Genomic DNA, 20,913 nt, shown 5'->3' with positions numbered 1-20,913 from the left:
TCAGGCCTATGTAGATATAAGATATTTCAGCATCAGTCCTTGGCCCTATATCAACTTCCCCTGAGCTTCTCTGCATGCGTTAATGAAAAATATTTCAGACATATAGCTTTGTGAAAATGAGTATATTTATTTTCAGAGTCTGTTTTATGTTATTTTTTTAACTGTGTCTGCAGTATGTACTATCTAGTTTGGCTCCTGGGCAGCTCCAAGTTGAGAAGAGCTAAAGGCAAAAGGGGGATTTAATTCCTTTGAATAAAATAAATGTAATGGGTCGTTGAAAGCAGTCAGTAAAAGAGAACCAGCTGATAACTTTTTTCTTGACTTTCAGGAGATCCTAACCGAGTCCTAAATATCAAAGGTGACTATTGCACCAAGTGTTGACAAAATGAAGAGCAAACATCATGGAACAAGGCTGATGTGGAGGCAGGAAGCGGACAGGAGAATTGCATGATGAGGATTCGTTGTGCAACAACTTTTTTTGGGTGGTCCTCGTGGTCCCCGACCAGGTCCTGTGCAGTTTAGCAGAATTTACAGGTGCTCAGGGGCATTGGTCAGGAAAGGAAGGAGAGCCAAGGGGTACTGACATCTACAGATACCATATAGTCAAGCTTGGGGAGGATTGTCAGGGATTCTAGCGAATGAGGAAAAAAGATGGTGAATGAAATGCAGTAACAGCTGTAAATCAACCACCATCAGAGAAAAAGTGTTAGGTGCTCCTTCTGCTACACAGAACATGGATGTGGCTTCATTAGCTCAGAGAACCCTCTCCTGTGGTCACTGCAAGAATACTGGGGGGTACACATCCTGGTGTGGGATGAATACTGCAAAGCTTCACCTGCTTGCCTGTCTCAATTATCACTGTGTGCTGCTGCTCACCCACCAGCTCCAGGAGGCTGGAGGAGAGGGTTGCAATGACCCCGGGTCTGGAAATCATCCTGAATGCATCAGCTTTTTGAGAATTCTGGCAGGTATGGTCCAACTCGGTGTGCTAACCCAACCTCCCCTTACCTCAAGCTCTCTGTATCCTACAGCTCTGTCCTCACCATCTGGCCTAGAATGAGAGGAAACTGTCTCAAGTTGCACCAGGAGAGGTTTAGATTGGAGATTAGGGAAAAGGTCTTCATGGAACGGGCTGTCAGGCATTGGAACGGGCTGCCCAGGGAGGTGGTGGAGTCACCATCCCAGGAGAGATTTAAGAGACGAATGGATGAGGTGCTTAGGGACATGGGTTAGTGGTGGGATGAGCAGTGTTGGGTTGACAGTTGGACTTGATGGTCTTAAAGGTCTTTTCCAACCAGAACAATTCTATGATTCTATGATTTAGCAATCCTTCATCAGACTGTGTTTTACCTGCAAGAGCTTTATCTGAGGCTCCCATTTCACATGGTTTCAGTTTGAGCATAAAGAGCTGTATTTTCTCTGCCTTCTCTTACCTATTATTTTATTCAAATTATTATTTTTAACACAGATGAAGTCAGTGATGAACATCACTCTGGGACTTTCTGTCATGACTGAAAGGGAATGCAAGGATGTGTGGAAGGAAATCCTTAGCCCGCCTTCACCAGTGATGTTGATGGACTTGCTTCCAGATGATGAAGACTGTTACTGTGTGTGAGTGGGTGGGTGAAGCAGGGCAAGGGTCTGCCTATGCACAGGACTTTTCCAGACACTGTTCTTGATTGCATGGACAGAAGGGAGTAGGTTGCCCTTATGTTTCTTATGCATTAGACAAAGGAGCAAATCCATTGCTGGTGTGAGGATGAAAGGATGCAGAGGAGAGAGGGCTCCTGCTGCAGTGACTGTGGAGCTGTCCCTGACCTCACCACTGAAGGGCACATCTCTACAATGCCAAGGTAAATAACCGGAACTTCAAGGAAGATGGGCGTGCTGATATTTCGCATGACGATGTCAGGACAGAAAAACATAGTTTCATGAGTTCAAAGAGGGGTAATGCTGCAGAAGACTTACCCTCAGCCCTGCTCTTGCCTTCACCTAGTTGCAGTCCCAAACCCTAGAGAAGCATCTTGATATTTTCCAAACACTAATGTGCTGTGGGGAATGGTATTACCCCCTCCCTGCTTTACTATCCCCTGTCATGGGAAATTTTCCCAGACATAGGTCCTTGCAGCTGTTTGGACACCCATCCATGCTGTGGCTGCTCCGCACCTTCCTTGGTTCTTCTGCATCTCCCCATACCTCCTCTGCCTCACTGCCCTGCTGCTGGCTTGCATATTTTGAGATCTGCCTCTGAATCACTGAATTTAACAGGTTGCCCAGAGAAGCTGTGGATGCCCCATCCCTGGAAGTGTCCAAGGCCAGGCTGGATGAGGCTTGGAGCAACCTGGTCTAGTGGAAGGTGTCCCTGCCCATGGCAGGAGGTTGAAACTAGATGGTCTGTAAGGTCCCTTCCAACCCAAACCAGTCTGTGATTCTATGATTCATTCTATGAATAGTGTAGTGAGTATGTGATCAGGAGTCTCCATAGGTGCCTTATCGATGCAGGGAGCTGAAAAATAAGCTGAGAAGTAAGCTGAATGTAAATATACAAACAAGAGCAAAACTTTCAGGTGGAGGGATAGGTCTCCGAGGATCTTTATTGGCATTTGGTTTTAATTCCCTCTTAAAAATACTGTATGAAATATGAACTATATTGAGACAGGGGATATTGTGCATAAATACATCTACAGCTCTCAGCGGGTTTACACAATTACATTAAAATTCACTCTACGACATTAGTGGTAAAACCTCCAGCAAAACATGGTAGGTTCTTGTTGATAGTGCTTTCTAGTCTGGGCACTTCACTATCCGAGAAATCCACCAAGTGACTTGTCCACAATCACCGGAGATGTCTGCTGTAGAGCTACAAAATTCACATTTGCTGCTTCCAGCCCCCATCTTCCTCATTAAAACATCCAAACACTAGTTTCAGGAGCAAAATAACAAGAAAAGAGCATGATACATTGATCACAGTTAGTATGGGAAGAAATCTCATGAGTAAACCTAAACCTGTCTAAACAGAACAATGCCAGGAAAATATAAATATGTTTTATGACTTTCTAACAGCAGAGGTTATCACACTCAGGGATGAGTCCTTGGCCTCTTCCTGTTGAAATTAAGAGGAAAAAAATACCACTGGCTTCAAAGAGAATTAAGAATTATCCTGGGATTACTAAAGTTGTCAGTGATCAGAACTTTGCTTCTCTGCTACCCTTTCCCACAGTTTTACTATTTTATTTTTTTAAAATAAATTCGAAGAATGTTGTTTATTTTAGAAGACTACAGGCTGAAGAAAGAATCCAAAAACCATGTGCGGAAGGGCAGATTGAAATCCTCTTGTTTAAATGGTCTTCAGCTGGGAAATTCAGTTTTTGGCTACCCAACATTTTCTTAAACTTGTCTTTCCTTGGACTAACAAAAATCCACACTGAAAGGATTATTTCTTAGTGGGTAAGCATGAAGTGATGAAATAAATAAAGAAAAAAACCACTGAAATTAAAAAATGGGTACCTCAAAATTAAAATATATATGTATCTGTACCTATGTGTAGATGTTGAGAGGGAGAATATACGCATAGTGGTAGGTTGAAGAGATGTGATGCTGGGTTTTGTTTTCCTCAAGCATTTACAAATGTTTCATTTGATATACAGCAGAAATAGAAGGTCACTGTCCCTCCTGCACACATTGCCAGCTACATAGATTGATGGGAACTGTTTCAGTGAGCAAGTTGCTTCATAGATTTTCTGTTTTCTGCTCGTATGTATTTTCCTTTACATCTATTTTGCCTATGTGCTGGGAAGAACAAGTGTTTTAGAGAGGGTTAACATATTTAGATGAGCCAAGTGGCAGAGTTTTCAGACCTAGGGAAAAGGCGAGGGAGTTCAGCACCTCCTATGACCCAATGATGATATCTATGTGGGAGTGAGGTTCATCCAACTTGACTTCAGTCATCTATGATGCAGGTTTCTCCACCTGAGCTGCCCAGTGCTGCTCCTGTTAGAGTCGATGGCAAGCACTTTTAGGGCATGGTTCATCCATTTGAATGCCCATCTAGGATTGGTTTCACTTTTGGTTTAGGACACCCAACTTTAAAGGTGTATCTCACCAACCATATCTGTCTAGAATTATTTCAGATCTTAATGTCTGCTGTCTGGCCTTCATCTGCCATTGCGAAAGGATCTGGTCCTGTGTCTTATTTACCATCTCTGTCTGGATGTTGTAGGTACTTCAGGGCATCCTAAATGGCATTAACCACTTGGTTTTGGCAGCTGAATTACATCACAGGCATCTCCATCTGGGTATCTCTGTGTGCACCAGGCTCCCATTGCTTGAATGGAGACCTTCCCAATAGTCAGTGAAGTTTAGGGGTGACCATGCTAGCCAGATGTAGGCACCCATTTTAGGCTTAGCTGAGTCATTATGCTCCTTGGACTTTTTGGCTTGATCTCCATTAACTGTAACAGAAGCTGAGTTACCCGGGACACGCAGAAGTATCCAAATGCAGGAGCCTAAGAAACACTCCTGGGAAGTGCCCATTTTCATTACAGGGCTGTATTTAGCCAGATGATTCTCCTTTTGCACTTCATTGTGGGTATTTCATTCCATGTAGAGGCCAGCCTTGACTACACATAGGCCTTTCCAAGCAAAACCCATTGATGCAACTCACACTTATATGGAAATATCACACCAAGAGCAGAGGGAAAGGTCCTCTGTCCCACACAAAGAGGATGTGCCTTCTCTCTGACACATCTTGCAATTCTCTTTAGCCAAGACATAGGGTCAGGTTGATTGAACCCACACCACTATGTAACAGAACAGCACCAATCAATGTATTTAGCATGGAAAAATAATGGAAAATATGTGAACTATGCAGAAATCCTTTGAATTTAAACTCACGATTGCATAGACTAATCCATGTAACATCTCTTCCCGGAACTGTATATTGAGGTCTATTGTGTCAGAATTGCCTGGCCCATGTCTCTTCCACAGGACTTCATTCCTGAATGAATCTGGAAACAGAGGGTGAGCATAGCGCAGAAGGTGAAAGCGTTCCTAAGCCCTGTTTGATAGTTCAGGGTTGTATAAGCCTTTTGACAGACGTCTTTCAAGGGCCAACTTTTCCCGCCTGGAATGTCACCTCTCATCACTAAATAGGCAAAAGCTTCTTTCACAAAACCAGGTGACACAGAGTAAAGTCTCATTATTAAATAATATTAATGAATTTCCCTTCTGTTTTCACTTTTCCAGTGTCTATACTCCAAACAGCTCTTACTTTGACAGTACACGTTTTATACTTGCTACGGTGAACTAGTGAAAACCGTATCTTCTTTAGCTTTGCGGAGTCTGGCTTGCCTCGATTCATAAAGGTATTTGCAAGAACCAAAGAGGTTTTGGTGGAGTGCTTGTTAACTCTTATTCATCATCTGAATGATAAAAATCTGCTCTGGTTGCTCTGATGAGAAGAGTTCAAACTGAGCTTGAGAAAGGACTCTGTTTTCACTGAGCACCTTCTGGTGGTAATATTAACTAAATTACCATAACTGCTGTTCTCTTCAGCCTTGCAGAAGAGAGAATGACGATTCCCAGAAGTTTGTTAGAAGCCAGATGTGGAACAGGAGTAAAAATCCTGGAAGAAGTGGCCAACAACAAAATGATTTGCCCTTGACTAAGTGTGTTCTGTGAGAAGTGCCTGCAGGCCAAATGCTGGCCCTCTGCAGAAAGGTATTTTTACCCGCTGGGAGGCTTACTTTGAAGACAAGTGCCTTTGAGGCCACCTGGAGATGGGAAAGGAAAAAGATCGATGTGCTTTAGGCTTTGCACAGCTTAAGTGATGTACTTTTCATTCCCTCAGCCCCACTTTTGCAGGAAAGAAAATTCATATCTTATTAGTATTGCTCAGCTAAAAGAACCGCAGCGTGTCATTCTCTGCATCTCAGTTTTCCAATATCTTGGCATTCCACTTTCATCCTGCTTTGGGATGAAAAACATAAAACGATTTAAATATGCTATATGTGTGTGTATAGAGCAAAACAAAATGTTCTTCCAGTTTAGATCTGGAATGGTGAAGATGACATATTTTGACATTTTGAGCAGAATCACATTTTGGCATTTGGAAACAAATATTGATTCATACCAAAATGTTTCATTTCAAAACTCTCATTTCAGTTTTGAAAATAGCATTAAAATGGCATTTGCAGCTGAAATGTCGATTGAAAAGAAAATGTTTCAGCTTAAATTGACATACAGGAACAAAACATTTTGATTCAAAATTTCCCCTTATGGGGGAGTAAAAGTATTTTTTGTTGTGGTTGAAAGCATTTTCTTCTGAATTGCACTGGTTTTCATGAAACCAGAGCTTCCTACAACAACAACAAAAGGTCTATTTAATGCAAAACAGTTAACCCATTTTTGCACTTGACATTATTGTTCAAATCCAGGTCCAAGTGCAGCCAGACATGTTTGTGCTGCGATGCATACCTAGCTGAAATATTATTCTTTGGGCTCATCCTTGTGACAGATGAGGATGAAGAGCTGGCCCTACCATCACCATCACTTTCCTCCCGAGTGGACCCCTGCCAAAACCACACACATACAGCTCTGAGCTGGTGCCCACTTTCACAAGAGATGATGCCCAGGTTTCATCTGCCTGCTGAGGTTCACACTCTGCAAGAGCTAAGATGCTTCATCAATTATATTGCTTTTAGCTGGAAGGGAATTAAATGGGTTGGCTTCAAGGTGTCCGTCCTGATTTATTAGTTCTTTGCTGTGCTCTGCTCAGATTTCCTCCTCTTCCATACTTATTCCAGCCTCCTTTGTGCTCCTCAGATCTTTAAAGGTTGCTTTTGTCAGTGTCCTCTTTGTGTCCCTCAGGACAGATTTGAGTTTCCTGGTCAGTACATCTGGCCAGTTGTTGCTGTAAAACAGAGAAGAGAGGAGGAGTTAGCAGCCCTGCTCGCTAAGGAACAGCCATGCTCTGCATCACTTTGTGTCAGACAGAGCAGAAACATCAGACATTCTCAAAGACACCAAGAAGCATCAGGCAAGGAGGGATGTTGGTAGGGAGCTGCAGGGATGTGGTGGTCCCAGTAGACCATACAACCCCTGGAGCTGTTGCATGGGTTAATGGGATACATAGATCTTTCATCCAAGGATAACCACTTTACAAATGTAAATTACATTTGGACAGAAACAACCAAAGGGCTTCAGCTGCTCCTGAAAAACATTCCTAACAGTGCATCACAAGCCTCGTCAAGCCCATAGCTGGTAATAAAACATTCGCTGTTAATTGGCTGGGTTTCTCTGGGTTTGAGGCCATTCACTACCACCAATGAGAAATCTGAAGGTCCAGCTGCTCCAGCAGCCCCATGATCTCACCAGGACCAAGACAGGTTGGGCAGAGAACCAGAAAGCCCTGGCATCCATCTCAGATCCAGGTGTGGTTTTGCTCCCTTAGCCTGGCACTGCTCCTGACAGAATAAGCTCTGCTGAGTACCAGGACTTAGGAGCTGGGCTGAGAGACTACATCTAGATCCAGGCTAGTAAACTGATGTGGTGGAGCTGAAGAGGATCACCTGCTATGATACTTCAAGTGCCCATGATGCCCTGGTTCTACCATCTGTCTGTGGGCACCAATTTATCATAACATAATGGGAGGTTCAGAGACAAAACAAACATCAAGGACTTGTAGAAGGCCACAAGCTGAGTGAATGGCAAGGCTTTAGGTAGGTCTCCAGTCTGCAGATGTCCTGCCCTACATAAAGCATCACATGACATGAAATTTACCGTGTATAATAGAAGAAAACATCATTCCAGCTGTTGTAAACCAAAAAGAACAAATGCTGACTCACACCAGTAACACCATAGTGATTATATAGTTATGAAAAAGAAATAATTGAGAAATTCTTGTCTATATACATACCTATGGCTTTAAAATGCCATTGTTGTGTACAACGAACAAGCAATTACTTTACCATAGAAATATATGTAAAACTGACTACATGAAGTAGAGATCCTGTTGAGATAGAACAAGGGGTAATAGTTTTAAACTAAAAGAGGGTAGATTTAGACTAGATAGAAGGAAGAAATTTTTTATTATGAGGGTGGTGAAACACTCAACAGGTTGCCCAAAGAGGTAGTAGATGCCCCATCCCTGGAAACATTCAAGGTCAGGTTGGACAGGGCTCTGAGCAACCTGATTTAGTGGAAGGTGTCCCTGCCCATGGCAGGGGGTTGGACTAGATGGCCTTGAAAGGTCCCTTCCAACCCAAATCATTCTGTGGTTCTATGATTATATGATTCTATCCCAAAAGTGTAAGATACGAGGTCTTGAAATGAAGGGAACAAATATTATTAGCCCCAAGGAGTATTCACACTAATGACCAATTATTAATACAGGATTCTTAAGCAGCCCTTACTGAAACTGCCCTTAATGACAGCAGATGAGGAGCAGTCTTTAAAGTATCGATTAGGTATCTATAAGATACACAAATATAAACTGAAGTATATATAAGACTATAGCAAAGTCAAGTAATAGCACTGGCACCAGAACCTGGTGTGCAAGGTTGACCACTCTGACACCCCATACTGTAGCACTACATATCTAATGCTTTTTTGTTATCATCCAAGGGAATTCTGTTTTAATTGACCTCAGGTTCTGCCGATGGGGTCTGGTTACCTCTGCCTGAGGATTGGCTATTAAATCTGGATGCAGTGAGAGAAGAGCCAGGACCTCCAAACTCAGCATACATCATGTTCCCTTCACACTCATGCTCAGTGGGAAACCAGGACAACCAAAAGCACAAAACAGGAAAGGTATCTAAAGACAAATTGCTGAATCTTAATAAATCACACAAATGTATGAACCCAATACAATTTAGGATTCAGTGGAAGATTCTCCCTGGAAATTCATCCATTGAACTTTATGAGAAAGAGTGGATGCCCTTGTCAAAGATGATCCCAATTGTTTTGCAACCATTAGGGAAACAAGGAAAAGAAATTTCTTTTTTTTTTTTAGGCCTTTCTGGTGTTGGAAAAAGAAGATATGCCTTCCGGTGTGTTGCTGGGAGATGTCCCTGCATACCAAGACAGAAGAAGTAGCTGGTGCAGAGTAGAAGAAAAGGTGAAGAGAATAAAGATATGATGGGAAAAAAAATCAATAGAAATGAGTGTTTGGTTGCTGCAGTTTAATCTTTGGAGATTAAAATCTTATCATGCAGACAAAATCATCTGAGTTTATCCCTGCAGTGGGGCTGAAGTGGTAAGCTGTAATTGTATGGCTTTCTGTGTAGGTGTGGGTTTCATCTTCGAGGACAGAAATAATCTTTATCAAAACCCCTGTCCTGAATGAGCTTTCAGATCTTAACTGCTGGTCGGACACACCTTGCTGGTCTATGGCTTGGACAGCAAGATGATTGCATTTTGGTGTTTACTGTATTTCCTGAGCAAGAAATAACCTTGAGGGATCTCCTGTCACTAAGCTGAGTTTATGGGACAAGAGGTCAGAATACAGGGAAAGACAAAGTCTTAAGGGGAAAAAAAAGGAGTTAAAATAATTTTTAAAATTGAGCCTCAATACTTTTATGTGATCCCAGCCTGGTCCTTTGTCCCTGCAGGACACCCTACCTGTATGCTTATGTATTTAAAGGTCTGCAAAGAGCAATATAGGTGACAGTAAGATTTATACACCATGGATCCCTCCATAAATACAGGAGCTACTAATCATGTTGGGGTGAAATATTGCCTCTTTGAACTCCACAATGAACTCTGACTGACCTGCATGGGGTCTAAGGCTCATCTCCAAAGTGAGATCAGTCTAGGGATCACAGGGAGTCATTGACCTCTCTGTAGGATAGCTCTGCTGGACCTTGTAGGAAGAAGAGAAATCCCCTTCCCCATATCAAAAGAACTGTAAGATGCTGGGGATGGGATTCAGCTGTCTGAGGATACTCTCTAGCAGTATTTGAGATGCCATGGTTTGTCCTATATGGTCTTCAGCTGCTGTTTCATCTGCCAGCCTTGCACAAATGTCTCTGACAACCATGTTGCTCTCTGCTGATCCCCACTTGCCTGAGTGGGTTAGTAGGTCTGTATTTGGACATCAGGAAGAAATTCTTCCTGCAGAGGGTGGGGAGGCACTGGCACAGGTTGCCCAGAGAAGCTGTGGATGCCCCATCCCTGGAAGTGTTCAAGGCCAGGCTGGATGAGGCTTGGAGCAACCTGATCTAGTGGAAGGTGTCCCTGCCCATGGCAGGGGGGTTGGAACTAGATGATCTTTAAGGTCCCTTCCAACCCAAACCATTCTGTGATTCTATGATTTTCATAGAGTCATAAAATTGCCTAGATTGGAAAAGACCTGTAAGATCATCTAGTCCAATCATTAACCTAACACTGACAAGCCCCCTACTAAACCATGTCTGTAAGCACTACATCTATATGACTTTTAAAAAAACCTTCAGGGATGGGGACTCCACCACTGCCCTGGGCAACCTGTTCCGATGCCTTTTATGTTAAGATCACAGACCTTACTGCAGGACAAAGTATAGGGCTGACTAGTGGTATAGCCATGATGGTTATCTTCAGGTAACTGCAGGTGCACTTTGGTGTTCCTCATGATTTGCTGCACATTCTTATCAACATCAAACTAGAACCATCACTTCTCTTCAAATACATGTGTCCACCAAAGTCCACAGTCACTCTTGCAAGGTGAAAGGATTTGCTTTCTAAGCATGAGGAGCAGAGTCTTGGCCTTCCTCTAGACTCCAGGCCAGATAAATATTCCAAAATATATAAATACTCTGAGATGGGCATCCCTATCTTATAACAGCAAGGACCCTATGAGACTGTTAACAGTTTACAGTACCAGACTATTGGGACTATGAACTGGGTGAATGAACTATAGACCACTCCATCCGAGAACTCTGTACGTGTTCCTTTATTGCTACCAAATGAAAACATGGTTCTTGATGGCATATTCAATCTCATAGAATTGTAGAAGGTTTTAGGTGGAAGGGAGAGGTCAACCTTCCTGACATGAACACCTTCCACTTCCACTTCCAGGTTGCTCCAAGCCTCATCCAGCCTGGCCTTGAACACTTCCAGGGATGGGGCATCCACAGCTGCTCTGGGCAACCTGTGCCAGTGCCTCCCCACCCTCTCCAGGAAGAACTTCCTGATGTCCGATCTCAATCTCCTTCTTTCAATTTAAAGCCATTACTCCTTATCCTGTCACTACAGGCCATTGTAAAGAAGTCCCCACTCCCAGCTTTCCTGTTGGCCCCTTCAGGTACTGGAAGGTGTTATAAAGTGTCCCTGGAGCCTTCTCTTCTCCAGGCTGAACAATCCCCAACCCTCTCAGCCTTTCATAGCATAGCAAAGTTGCTTCAGCCCTCTGAGCATCTTCATGGATTGCTATGGGTACACTCAATCCCACTGTCCATTTCATCATAAATGTGTAAGATAGATTAGCTGGAAACATAACTGAACCAACAGCAGGCACGTGGGAAAAAGGGTCTGTTGAGGATATTGTTGCCTCCATTGAAAGCTTCATGCACACAAGAAGGATTGAACTAGGACTATTGAAAAGCTGCAGGTATAAATTCCTTACTGATTTTTCTTCTGTTTCCCATGTATTGAGCCAAGTGGGCTAATGAGTACCTTCTGTTCTCTATAATGTATTCCTAATCAGCCTTGCTTCAGTGCAGAAGTCTATGTCTGTGGGTGATATATGCACTAAATGTTTTTTTATCTGTATACGTGTAGTTTTTGTCAAGCAGGGCTAACCCAAGTGAGAGAGGCTCTGTCTCTGGCCTCAGAGGAGTAGCTTGTGCTCATAGGTGTAGAACAGCAGGGCAGTCTTCTGTGCCTTGGAACTTATGTTTAGCAGCAAGTGTACACATATGGTAGCACTTACGCAGGTTTCTGCACAGTGTGTCCCATATTTAAACCTTTTTTTGAAATGAGGAATTTCTGCCCAGCTTCTAGAATAGGGGGACCCTCAGACAAAAATTTAAAAATCTCTTAAGGGAGATAAAACAGCCTAGTAAAACACCCTGAATCTTTAAAAGTTGTGGTTGGGAAAGAGGAACACAGCCAAAAGATCCCTGATGGGTTTTATCCTTGAGAGAAAACTGGATGGAGTTTTAGTCTTTAGAGCAATCTATCAGCTTGATGTGGTGTATCATCTTAGGGGTTTGTAACCAGCCTATATCTAGGCATTCTGGGCTTTCATCCACTTCTGCCTTTCTCTAACAAAGTGAAAATGAAGTCAGAGTTAGTTCAGAGGCACCAAGCAGGAACATTACTGCTGCTTTCAGAGATACTATTAAAAAAACCCAACTGTACAGCATTTTCATGAGACAGCCCCTCTACGAGCATGTGTGGATGTGCATGATTATATGCAAGCCTTGCTCTGGTAGCACCTCAGGCCATGCTGTTATATTCCATGTAACTTTTGAATTCCAACCAAATCATCCTAAATCCACATTTATTTCTCATACCATACTGATAAATAACAGAGCTGCATCCTGTTTCATGTCATGAGATATGGAGTTACACTAGGCAGGAGATACACATTACAGAAAAGCAACAGTAGGCAACTTGGATTCTTCCAGGTTTGAACTCCAGTTTTATCTCTGTTTACACCACAGACTGGGCTCTTCCTGGCACAGTGCACATCGACATCCAGTGGATCGATAATACACTGCAGGTAAACACAGTTATACCTTCATCTTCCAGGACAAGGAATGTCTTTTAGGAAGAGTGGGATAACGAGTCATAAATTTACTAGAAATTATCCCAAGGCTACAATTATCTTTAGATAGCTGTGCTGCTGTTCTGAACACCTTTTGAATGAGACACTTTAAAAGAATAATACATACTTTTTGACCAAAAAAAAAAAAGGGTGAAAAAAGAAGCATGACACTAAAACCAGCAAAGTGCAGACAACGAACACATAAGCAGAGACTAAATAGCAGAGCTACGTTGGGATTGTCCTACAGCTACTACCTCAGATCTAGGCCTTTTTGCCAAGGAGTTTTTCAGCTTTCCTCCTTTTGAACTCTGCAATTTCTTCCGAGGGTAACCCATGAGCTCTACACCTGCAGTGAACACGTAGGCCATTAGAGACAGAACCAGTTCAGTTTCATCTGCAATACAGAACAGACCGTAACAGAGAGCGAGTGAAAGGTGAGTGTCTTCTGGTGAGAAAAAGGGAAACTAAAATTGGGTCTGGTTCAGATTTTATTTATTCCTCTCTTGTGTCGCTTCAGCTTGACTCACTGTAAAGGGTGAGGTTAACTAATTTAATTTTAAATGTCCCAAAGTTAGGTGCCTGCTCTGTGACAGGCATCTGTTGTAATTTGTATATCCAGGTGTTTCCAGAGGGCTCTTGACACAACTTCGACACTTCTCCCAGGGGGAGATGAATGACTTCGATGAGTGAGGAGCACAAACTAGATATCTAGCATGGCTGTATCCTGAATCTATTAGACAAGATGAATCCCAGGAGAATTATTGCATTTTTCCTCCAATCATCCCCCTCATACATCAAAGGGAAGAGCAGAACAAAACTGCTGTGAAGATTGTGCCTTTGGTATACTCCTGCCTTAGTGCCTTTAGGTCTTCCAGGGGTGTTGCTTCCAGGAACTCTCGGTTTTCAACTATAGGCACATATCCAAATTGAAATCCTATTTAACTATCCCTAGAGATAGAAATTTTTCCCTGAAAGCTTAGCACAAATTTAACAGCCTTTCCCCAGGGAGATAGGAATCAAATATCAGTTCTTTTGCCAATTCTGTCCTAACAAATGGCAACATCTAACCAAGCTGTCTTTCCATGGCTTACCTCAATCCTCAGCTCTGGGAACACCTTTCCTTTTTATAAAAGCATCAATCCTTGTTTATAAACCCTCCCATCAGTGCTGGAGACTTTAGGGCTGGGTTCCAAGGACAAGGAAGCCAGGAGGATATTATCCTTGATGGGCTGATTGAAGAATGGCTTCTGCTGGGGATCTACAACTCAGGTGGGATTCATCTCCCTGAAATTAAGCTGTCTGCCACAGAGATGTATCCATCTGAGACAGATATTTTGGGCTCTCTTCTGAGCCACTGGATGGAAGCAGGCACTGCTAGACCACAGTGGGGGTTTATCCCAAAGCAGATGTCCTCTGTGAGGCAGAGGAGCTGCGCATAGAAGTGCCTGATTCTCTGCATTGACTCTAAAAGATGTGTAAGAAGACCAGCTCCCATGGAGGTGTCTACACTAGAGATAAATACATTTTAATAAGATTAAACCCTACCAGTTGGAAGAGGAAGAGGAATACTTTGTCTCCAGCCGCTTTATGCAGTAGCAAAATGCAGCCACACATGGGTAAGTGTGAGGGGTTTGTTCTTTGAGTCCACCCAACAGGATTTCATCCACAGGGGACTGGAGGAGGTTCCTGCCTGTTTCTGCGCTATAGTACAGCAGGTGAAGCTGTGACCCACAGAAGGTGAAGACCTGACCAGAGTATTTGGGGATCAAGCACAGACTGCCTGAGCTCCACATCCAGACACTGCTCACACAAGCGTTTGATAATGACTTGACCTTCATCCACACCACAATAACAAGAAAGATCTAGTGCAAACAGCACTGACGTCTCCTGAACTCACTAATATCTGAGCAACTGGAGAGGGCTGATTCTGCACACTCCATCCCAACCTCTTGCAAAACTGTCTAAAGTCAGCGGTTATTTTTCCATGGTCCTCTCATCCCACCACCTTTGTTTATGAAGCCAGGAGGAGAAAATCTGTAAGGTCCTGCGCCCCAGCTCCCTGGATAGTTAAGGAATTTGCCTTCTCTTTTCTGAATATGGTGCATTACAATGATTTTTGCTAAGCACTGAAAACACAAGTCACTAGCTTCAACCTTAGGCAGCCAGTACAGCTTCTCATTCTCAGTTATAAGGGAAACATCTCATACCCATAAGCACAACATCCTTATGACTTGGCTGCTCTGTATCCTTTGGTGAGAACAACTGCTGTTCAAATCACCTTGAGACCTGAGACACGCAGATCCAGAAATAGTCTTCTCTGCCCTACTTTTCCTCTCTCATCCCCACTTCAGATAAACCCGTATGCTGCAACAGCGCATGCCCTATTGAAAGGTGCAGGTATCCTGGGCAGCCCATAACATCTCAGCTCTGCGCTCCTGCTCCAGCCAGCCCTGGACCCCTTTGACTGACTGCTTCCCACACACCTTTGTCTTTAAATGAGTCAGGATTGACTCTGGCATTACCTGTTTCTGAGATGGTTTGTTTTATTTTAACCCATGTTTCATCATACTCCAATTTTTCGTACTTTAGATGGTTGGTATCTTTGTAGAAATGGTTGGTTGAGAAGTGGAGGTGATTAAAAGCAGCAGAAGCTGGCTCTGAGATGTCTTCTCCTTGGTACTCTCCCTTCTTGTCCCTCAGCACTGTTGTTCAGTAAAGAGCTTTTGGGCTGCTACCTAATGAAAAGCCTGTATAGATGGCACAAGGGAGGGCAGCGTACCCTGATCGGACAGAGAACTCACCTGGCCCATGCAGTGGGTGCAACACTGCAAAAACAATCCTAGACTCAAGCTGGCTCCTGTTCAGACATCTCAGGTCACTTCTCACTGGTCTTCCCTCTGATTTGCTTTTCAGGGGAAGTGTGGGCAGATCCAAGGAGAGACACCCTCAAATGAATTCTTCACAGAGAGGGTGGTGAGGCACTGGAACAGGTTGCCCAGAGAAGCTGTGGATGCCCCATCCCTGGATGTCTTCAAGGCCAGGCTGGATGTGGCTTTGAGCAACCTGGTCTAGTGGAAGGTGTCCCTGCCCATGGCAGGGGGTTGGAACTGGATGATCTTTAAGGTCCCTTCCAACCCTAACCATTCTATGATTCTATGATTCTATGAACTCCTGCAGCCAGGACCTGTCCCAGACAGCCCCTCCTGCTGTCGATATGCTGATTACTGCTCGCTCTCTGTCCCTCTGCAAAAACACCCTTCAAAGGGATCTTAACCTCCCACTTCTCCTCCAAGCCTGTCTCCGTGAGACTGGATAACACTGTGCACATCCAGGCACATCTGGGCACACCACAGCAATGTCTCAGGTTGTAGCTGCCAGCCAGAGCACATTCCACAAAATCAGTCATGTCCTGAGCATTTCAGAACGAGCTTTCCCTAAAACCATAGCCATATCCATGGAAGAAAGGGTGATGCACTGAACCCCATCTTCCAGCCAAACATTGTCACTACCTGCCTTTGAATCATATAGTCTTAAAATCATTTATATTGGAAAAGACCTTTAGGATCATTGAGTCCTACCATTAACCCCACACTGCTCATCCCACCACTAACCCATGTCCCTCAGCACCTCATCCACATGGCTCTTAAACCCCTCCTGGGATGGTGGCTCCACCACCTCCCTGGGCAGCCCATTCCTATCCCTGACAGCCCTTTCCAGGAAGATGATTTCCCTAATATCCAGTCTCAATCTCCCCTGATGCAACTTGGGGCTGTTTCCTCTTGTCCCGTTGCTTGTCACTTGGGAGAAGAGACCGATCACCAGCTCTCTGCACCCTCCTTTCTGGTAGATGTAGTTGTTTGCTTCTCTTCTGAACACTGCATTTAGGGTTTCTTATATCGGCAGTAATTCTCTAATCTAATATCCTGTCCAATTCTTCCAGAAACCTCAGCTTGCTCAAAAAGAGCTTGTTGAAATATATCAGCTGAAGCAATGACATTCCAAGTCAGTGAGCCTTATTCAAAGGGAGATGAGTCACCAGCTTTCATCCCTATTCTCCCCTCAATCAGATTTCAGAGAAAAATTCTTCTTTCTCACCTGCATTATGTCATAGTCATGAACAGAATATTAATTTTTCTTCATTTTGTGTTGTATTAGGGGTTCAGAAAGAATTTGTAAAGAAAGCATTGAATGTGAAGCAAAAAGCATCTGTCCTGATACTGGGTGATCAAGCCTATGAGCCAGAGGACGTTTGATTTCCCCAAGTAACTCTTGCTATATCTTCTATAAAGTTTATTGAGGAAATGTTGTGATGCTGTTGTATAATTTCACCTATGTAAGGACAACACAAGTTTTTCACTGTTACTTGTTACAAGTTTTTTTTAAATTTCTGATTTAAAAGTGCATTGGGTGAAAAACTTCAAACAGAAGATTGGAAATATCCCCCCCACCCCCACCCTCGGGACACATCGGCAGCAATGGCAACACTAGAGACTCTCTGCCGATCATCTCCCATCCTGCCAGGGTGCCTCAACATATACAAAGCAATAAGAACTTTCAAGTTGTGCTAATGGGTGTCTTTTTTGTGGCTCATAAAAATATGTTTCTCATCCGGTCTTGGAAGATGGATTCTTTGAGTATGCTTCACTGCTTCCCACCCATTTCATCTTCAAGGATCTTGGTGCTTTCTTTAGGGTTGATCCTCACCTACGTGAGGACAGTAGATCCTCAAAACTTCGTCCTATCCCTGGCTGCATCTTCAGTTTTTAGTGACTTCTCATGTTAGGTTGTTCTTATCATTGTGGATGGTGGTGGACTTGATGCTCTACTGGAACCTCTGGGCTTAAGACCCCCTAAATGATTTCATACAAGAGAATGGATGTGGGTTCGATGATAGAAATCCAAAATTCCTGTATGGTTCCCTGGACACTGGGTTCATGCTTGAAAACCCTTGAGAGGACTCATGATCTGTATCTTTGCTGAATTGTAGGTTTGTTTTTTTTTTCCAGTTAACTTTCCATAGCTAATTTAGAATAGTGCTATAAAGGGAAAGCTTCTAGATAAAAGTACCTCCTGGGATAGTGGGCTCCTACTGCTTGAAAGCAATGTATTCAGTACCAGAGCAAAGAATTTCCGAAACAAGGTGGTAAAGTTGGAAAGTCAGAAGACTCTGCCACTCATCTCCCTGGAACTGCAAATGAACATGATCCTGGCTCTTGGAGGTTTTTTCTTGAATTTCATGAATTTTGAATTTTTGAGTTTTTCCTAGTGCTAGATGGGTTTTTTTCAATGCTTTGCCAAACGCATCTGTGATTTAGTGCAGGTCAGGCTTCTATCTGCTAGATTTGTGTAACCTCATCTCTTTTCTGCTCTTTTGGACAAGAGGAGTGCTCCACCAGTGCTGACAAAGTGCTGCCTGTCCCAGAGCATGACAGGATGCTCACTTCCAGTATCCCTCATTTAGAAACTAGCAATTTTGTGATTTTTGTGTGGCTCCTCTTCAGCCACAAAACTAGTCTCCTTGTATACTTTCAAAGCAACCTCACAGCCTTCCTTTAAACTTATCTGACTGTGAACCTCCCAAAAAATACCCTACAGGTAAGCTGCTGCTTAAACTGCTCAGCATGCTTGGTGTTGCTGGCTCATAATTTTTTTACACCTTTTCTCTGTCCACCCCAATCTGGTATTATTTTCTGTGGCTGTATCAGGCTTTCGTGGAAAGTTTTTTTTTTTGTCTTCTATGGCTATTGCATAGTGGAGCTCCAACCCACAAGATCCTGAGATACAGCAATACAAATCCTAAAAAGCTGCATAGAAGAAGAAGAAATAATATTCATTACAAGGCAGACATCTGCCAGGGAAGGTGTAGAAAATTGCCCAGGAGCAAGGAAAGGATTAAGGAGACTATTGAACTGCCCGCCCTGCTCTGTGTGATAACAAAGTCAGCCTAAAGATCCCATGTAAGCCACACCTAGAAATAAGGAGGTTATCCTTCAAAAAGGAAAATTCTCTGGGGCAGGATCTGGCACTGTGATCTTCACATTAAACCTGCACTGTCCCTGTGTCCTGGTACTGCTGCTGACCCTCCACCCTATCCCATAAAAAGAGCATGTGAAGGGGTTTCTTACTTGATTTTCAGTAAGATTTTGCTTCTGAAAACAGATATACAGACACTGAGCAGCTTCACATAAGGTTAATTTTAAGAATAGCTTTTAAGTTAATTTGATTTTATGTGTGGTTGGAAGAAAGTAGGGGTGATAAGAAGCATATTAGGCCTTTTAATTGAACTACCTTTCTTCTAATTAAAATGATTTGTATAATGTGTGAGCCATGTCACCCACAGCACTTTTAGGTTTTAAGAGTAAAGTGCATTTATCTGAATGTCCTTACACAACTGCAAAGGTACGAAAACCTGGTGCAGGCAGTGGAAATCAATGAGAATGATCCAACTAATGCTTCTAATAAATCTGTAATTGAGATTAAACAGAGGAATTGATGAATATAAATTAAATTCAAATTATGTAGGTGCAGTAATTGTTCCTTTGTTAGTTATTTCATGGTGACTTGATGTTTATTACTAGACAATCAGATGTATTCTGTCAGCAATTTCAGCAATACCAGAAGGGGTTATCACAGTATTTTATAGGACCATTAGTATTAACCCCATCACATAATTCAATATTTTCCCGTATTTTTAAGTTTGCTGAAGTTTGGCTCCTAACTAGTACATAAACTCACATTTGTAAGGTCAAAGACCATTCTCCAGGTCTAGGGTGCCAAGACTACTGCAAGCACACTAGGGTAATGAAGCATGATTTGCCCCCAGACACCTAGGAACAGCTCTATGAGCTCCTTGATCATAAAACTGTTCCTGACTGCCTACTAGAGCTGGAAAATTGCCTCCAGATATCAAGAAATCCTCCTACCAAGGACTGTGCTTACACCTTTGATTGGCCAATGGGTTTTATGTTATTGGAAATAATAGGAAGTTAGCGCTCTTTTTTGATGTTACCTACTGTCTTTTCCACAAACCACTGCAATGAAGGCCTGAAATAATCCATATCTCACGGGTTATGACTTGTCATGGCAGGAATAAACATTAACAGACCATGAGTGAAACTAAGCTCATCTAGTTGTCCAGGTCTATATGAATTCCAGGAGAAAACTCATGGAGTCAGACACAGATCCAGAGATTTTTATGAAGATAAAATAATTTTTCTTAGGATTACTTGGAGCCCTTTCTTCACACTGAAATTCCACCCCTAGGATCTGACCCTTAAATTCATGTTCCACAGGTTTGCATTTCAATATTATGGACATGAGACAAAGCACAGTTTATTAACCTTCTCTCAATAAGTACCACTTCTCAGCAAGACCACCACAACTGCCCATTTGTAGTTATTTACACCACCCAAGTCACGAAATAAAGCATGAGGTGAAAGCAAATGCTTGTGGCGCTCGTGGAAAGGAAAGCCCTAAATAGAAAATGAGCTGCTTCAGGACGAGGTGAAAAGATGAGTAGAAGAGGAATTTATTCAGTACATCCTTCTTCAGCTCAAAGGCCTACAGATAAGGAAATTCCCGTGGAAGTATGCAAGGCAGTGATTTGAAAGCACCATATTGACCAATAAGAGAGAAATAACCTCCCATAAACTGGCACAAAACTGAACTATCAAGCCATCCAAGGCTTGAAAAACCAGGACATAATATCTTATACCTATCTGGTAATAGCACAGCCTATATAACAATATAACAATAACAATAGTCTGTGCTATAAAATAACAGTGAAAATCAGGACCTTGGGACAAGAGCAAAAAATCTACTCTCTGCAATGTTACTGGTGGATTCTTCTAAGGTTACACAAGAATGATCAAGATGGGTAATAGGGCACATTTTTTGCCTTCTCTTACTGTACTCCTACACCTGATTTATTTTCTGTCATTTGCAATCCATATTTAGAAACATCTCAGGCTTGCGTAAGTCTGACTTTCACACACATGACCAGAGGACAGGCTCTTTGGGGATTGTAGAAAGAACTGCAACAGTCAATAGAGGCCTAACACATGACTTCTACATGGTAAAACCAGGATGAGAAGAACCTACTCTCAAGGTGGAAGTCTTGGTGCTTCCTAGGTTGCAGGGAAAATCAGAGTCAAAGTAAAAACAGACCC

General features: G+C 42.8%; 1 protein-coding gene across 1 annotated transcript in view; it reads right to left on the bottom strand.

Moving 5' to 3' along the window:
• Positions 1–6,771: 6,771 nt before the first annotated feature.
• The window catches only part of GUCY2F (guanylate cyclase 2F, retinal), a 47,158-nt gene continuing 33,016 nt past the window's right edge, over positions 6,772–20,913 (bottom strand). Inside the window, exon 18 of the mRNA XM_010157406.1 lies at positions 6,772–6,910. Coding sequence (XP_010155708.1) covers positions 6,772–6,910 — 139 coding nt within the window. The remainder of the gene's footprint in view (positions 6,911–20,913) is intronic.

Source organism: Eurypyga helias, unplaced genomic scaffold (assembly GCF_000690775.1).
Source record: "Eurypyga helias isolate BGI_N326 unplaced genomic scaffold, ASM69077v1 scaffold448, whole genome shotgun sequence".
Taxonomy (NCBI): domain Eukaryota; kingdom Metazoa; phylum Chordata; class Aves; order Eurypygiformes; family Eurypygidae; genus Eurypyga; species Eurypyga helias.
This window is presented reverse-complemented; position numbering and strand designations above follow the sequence as displayed.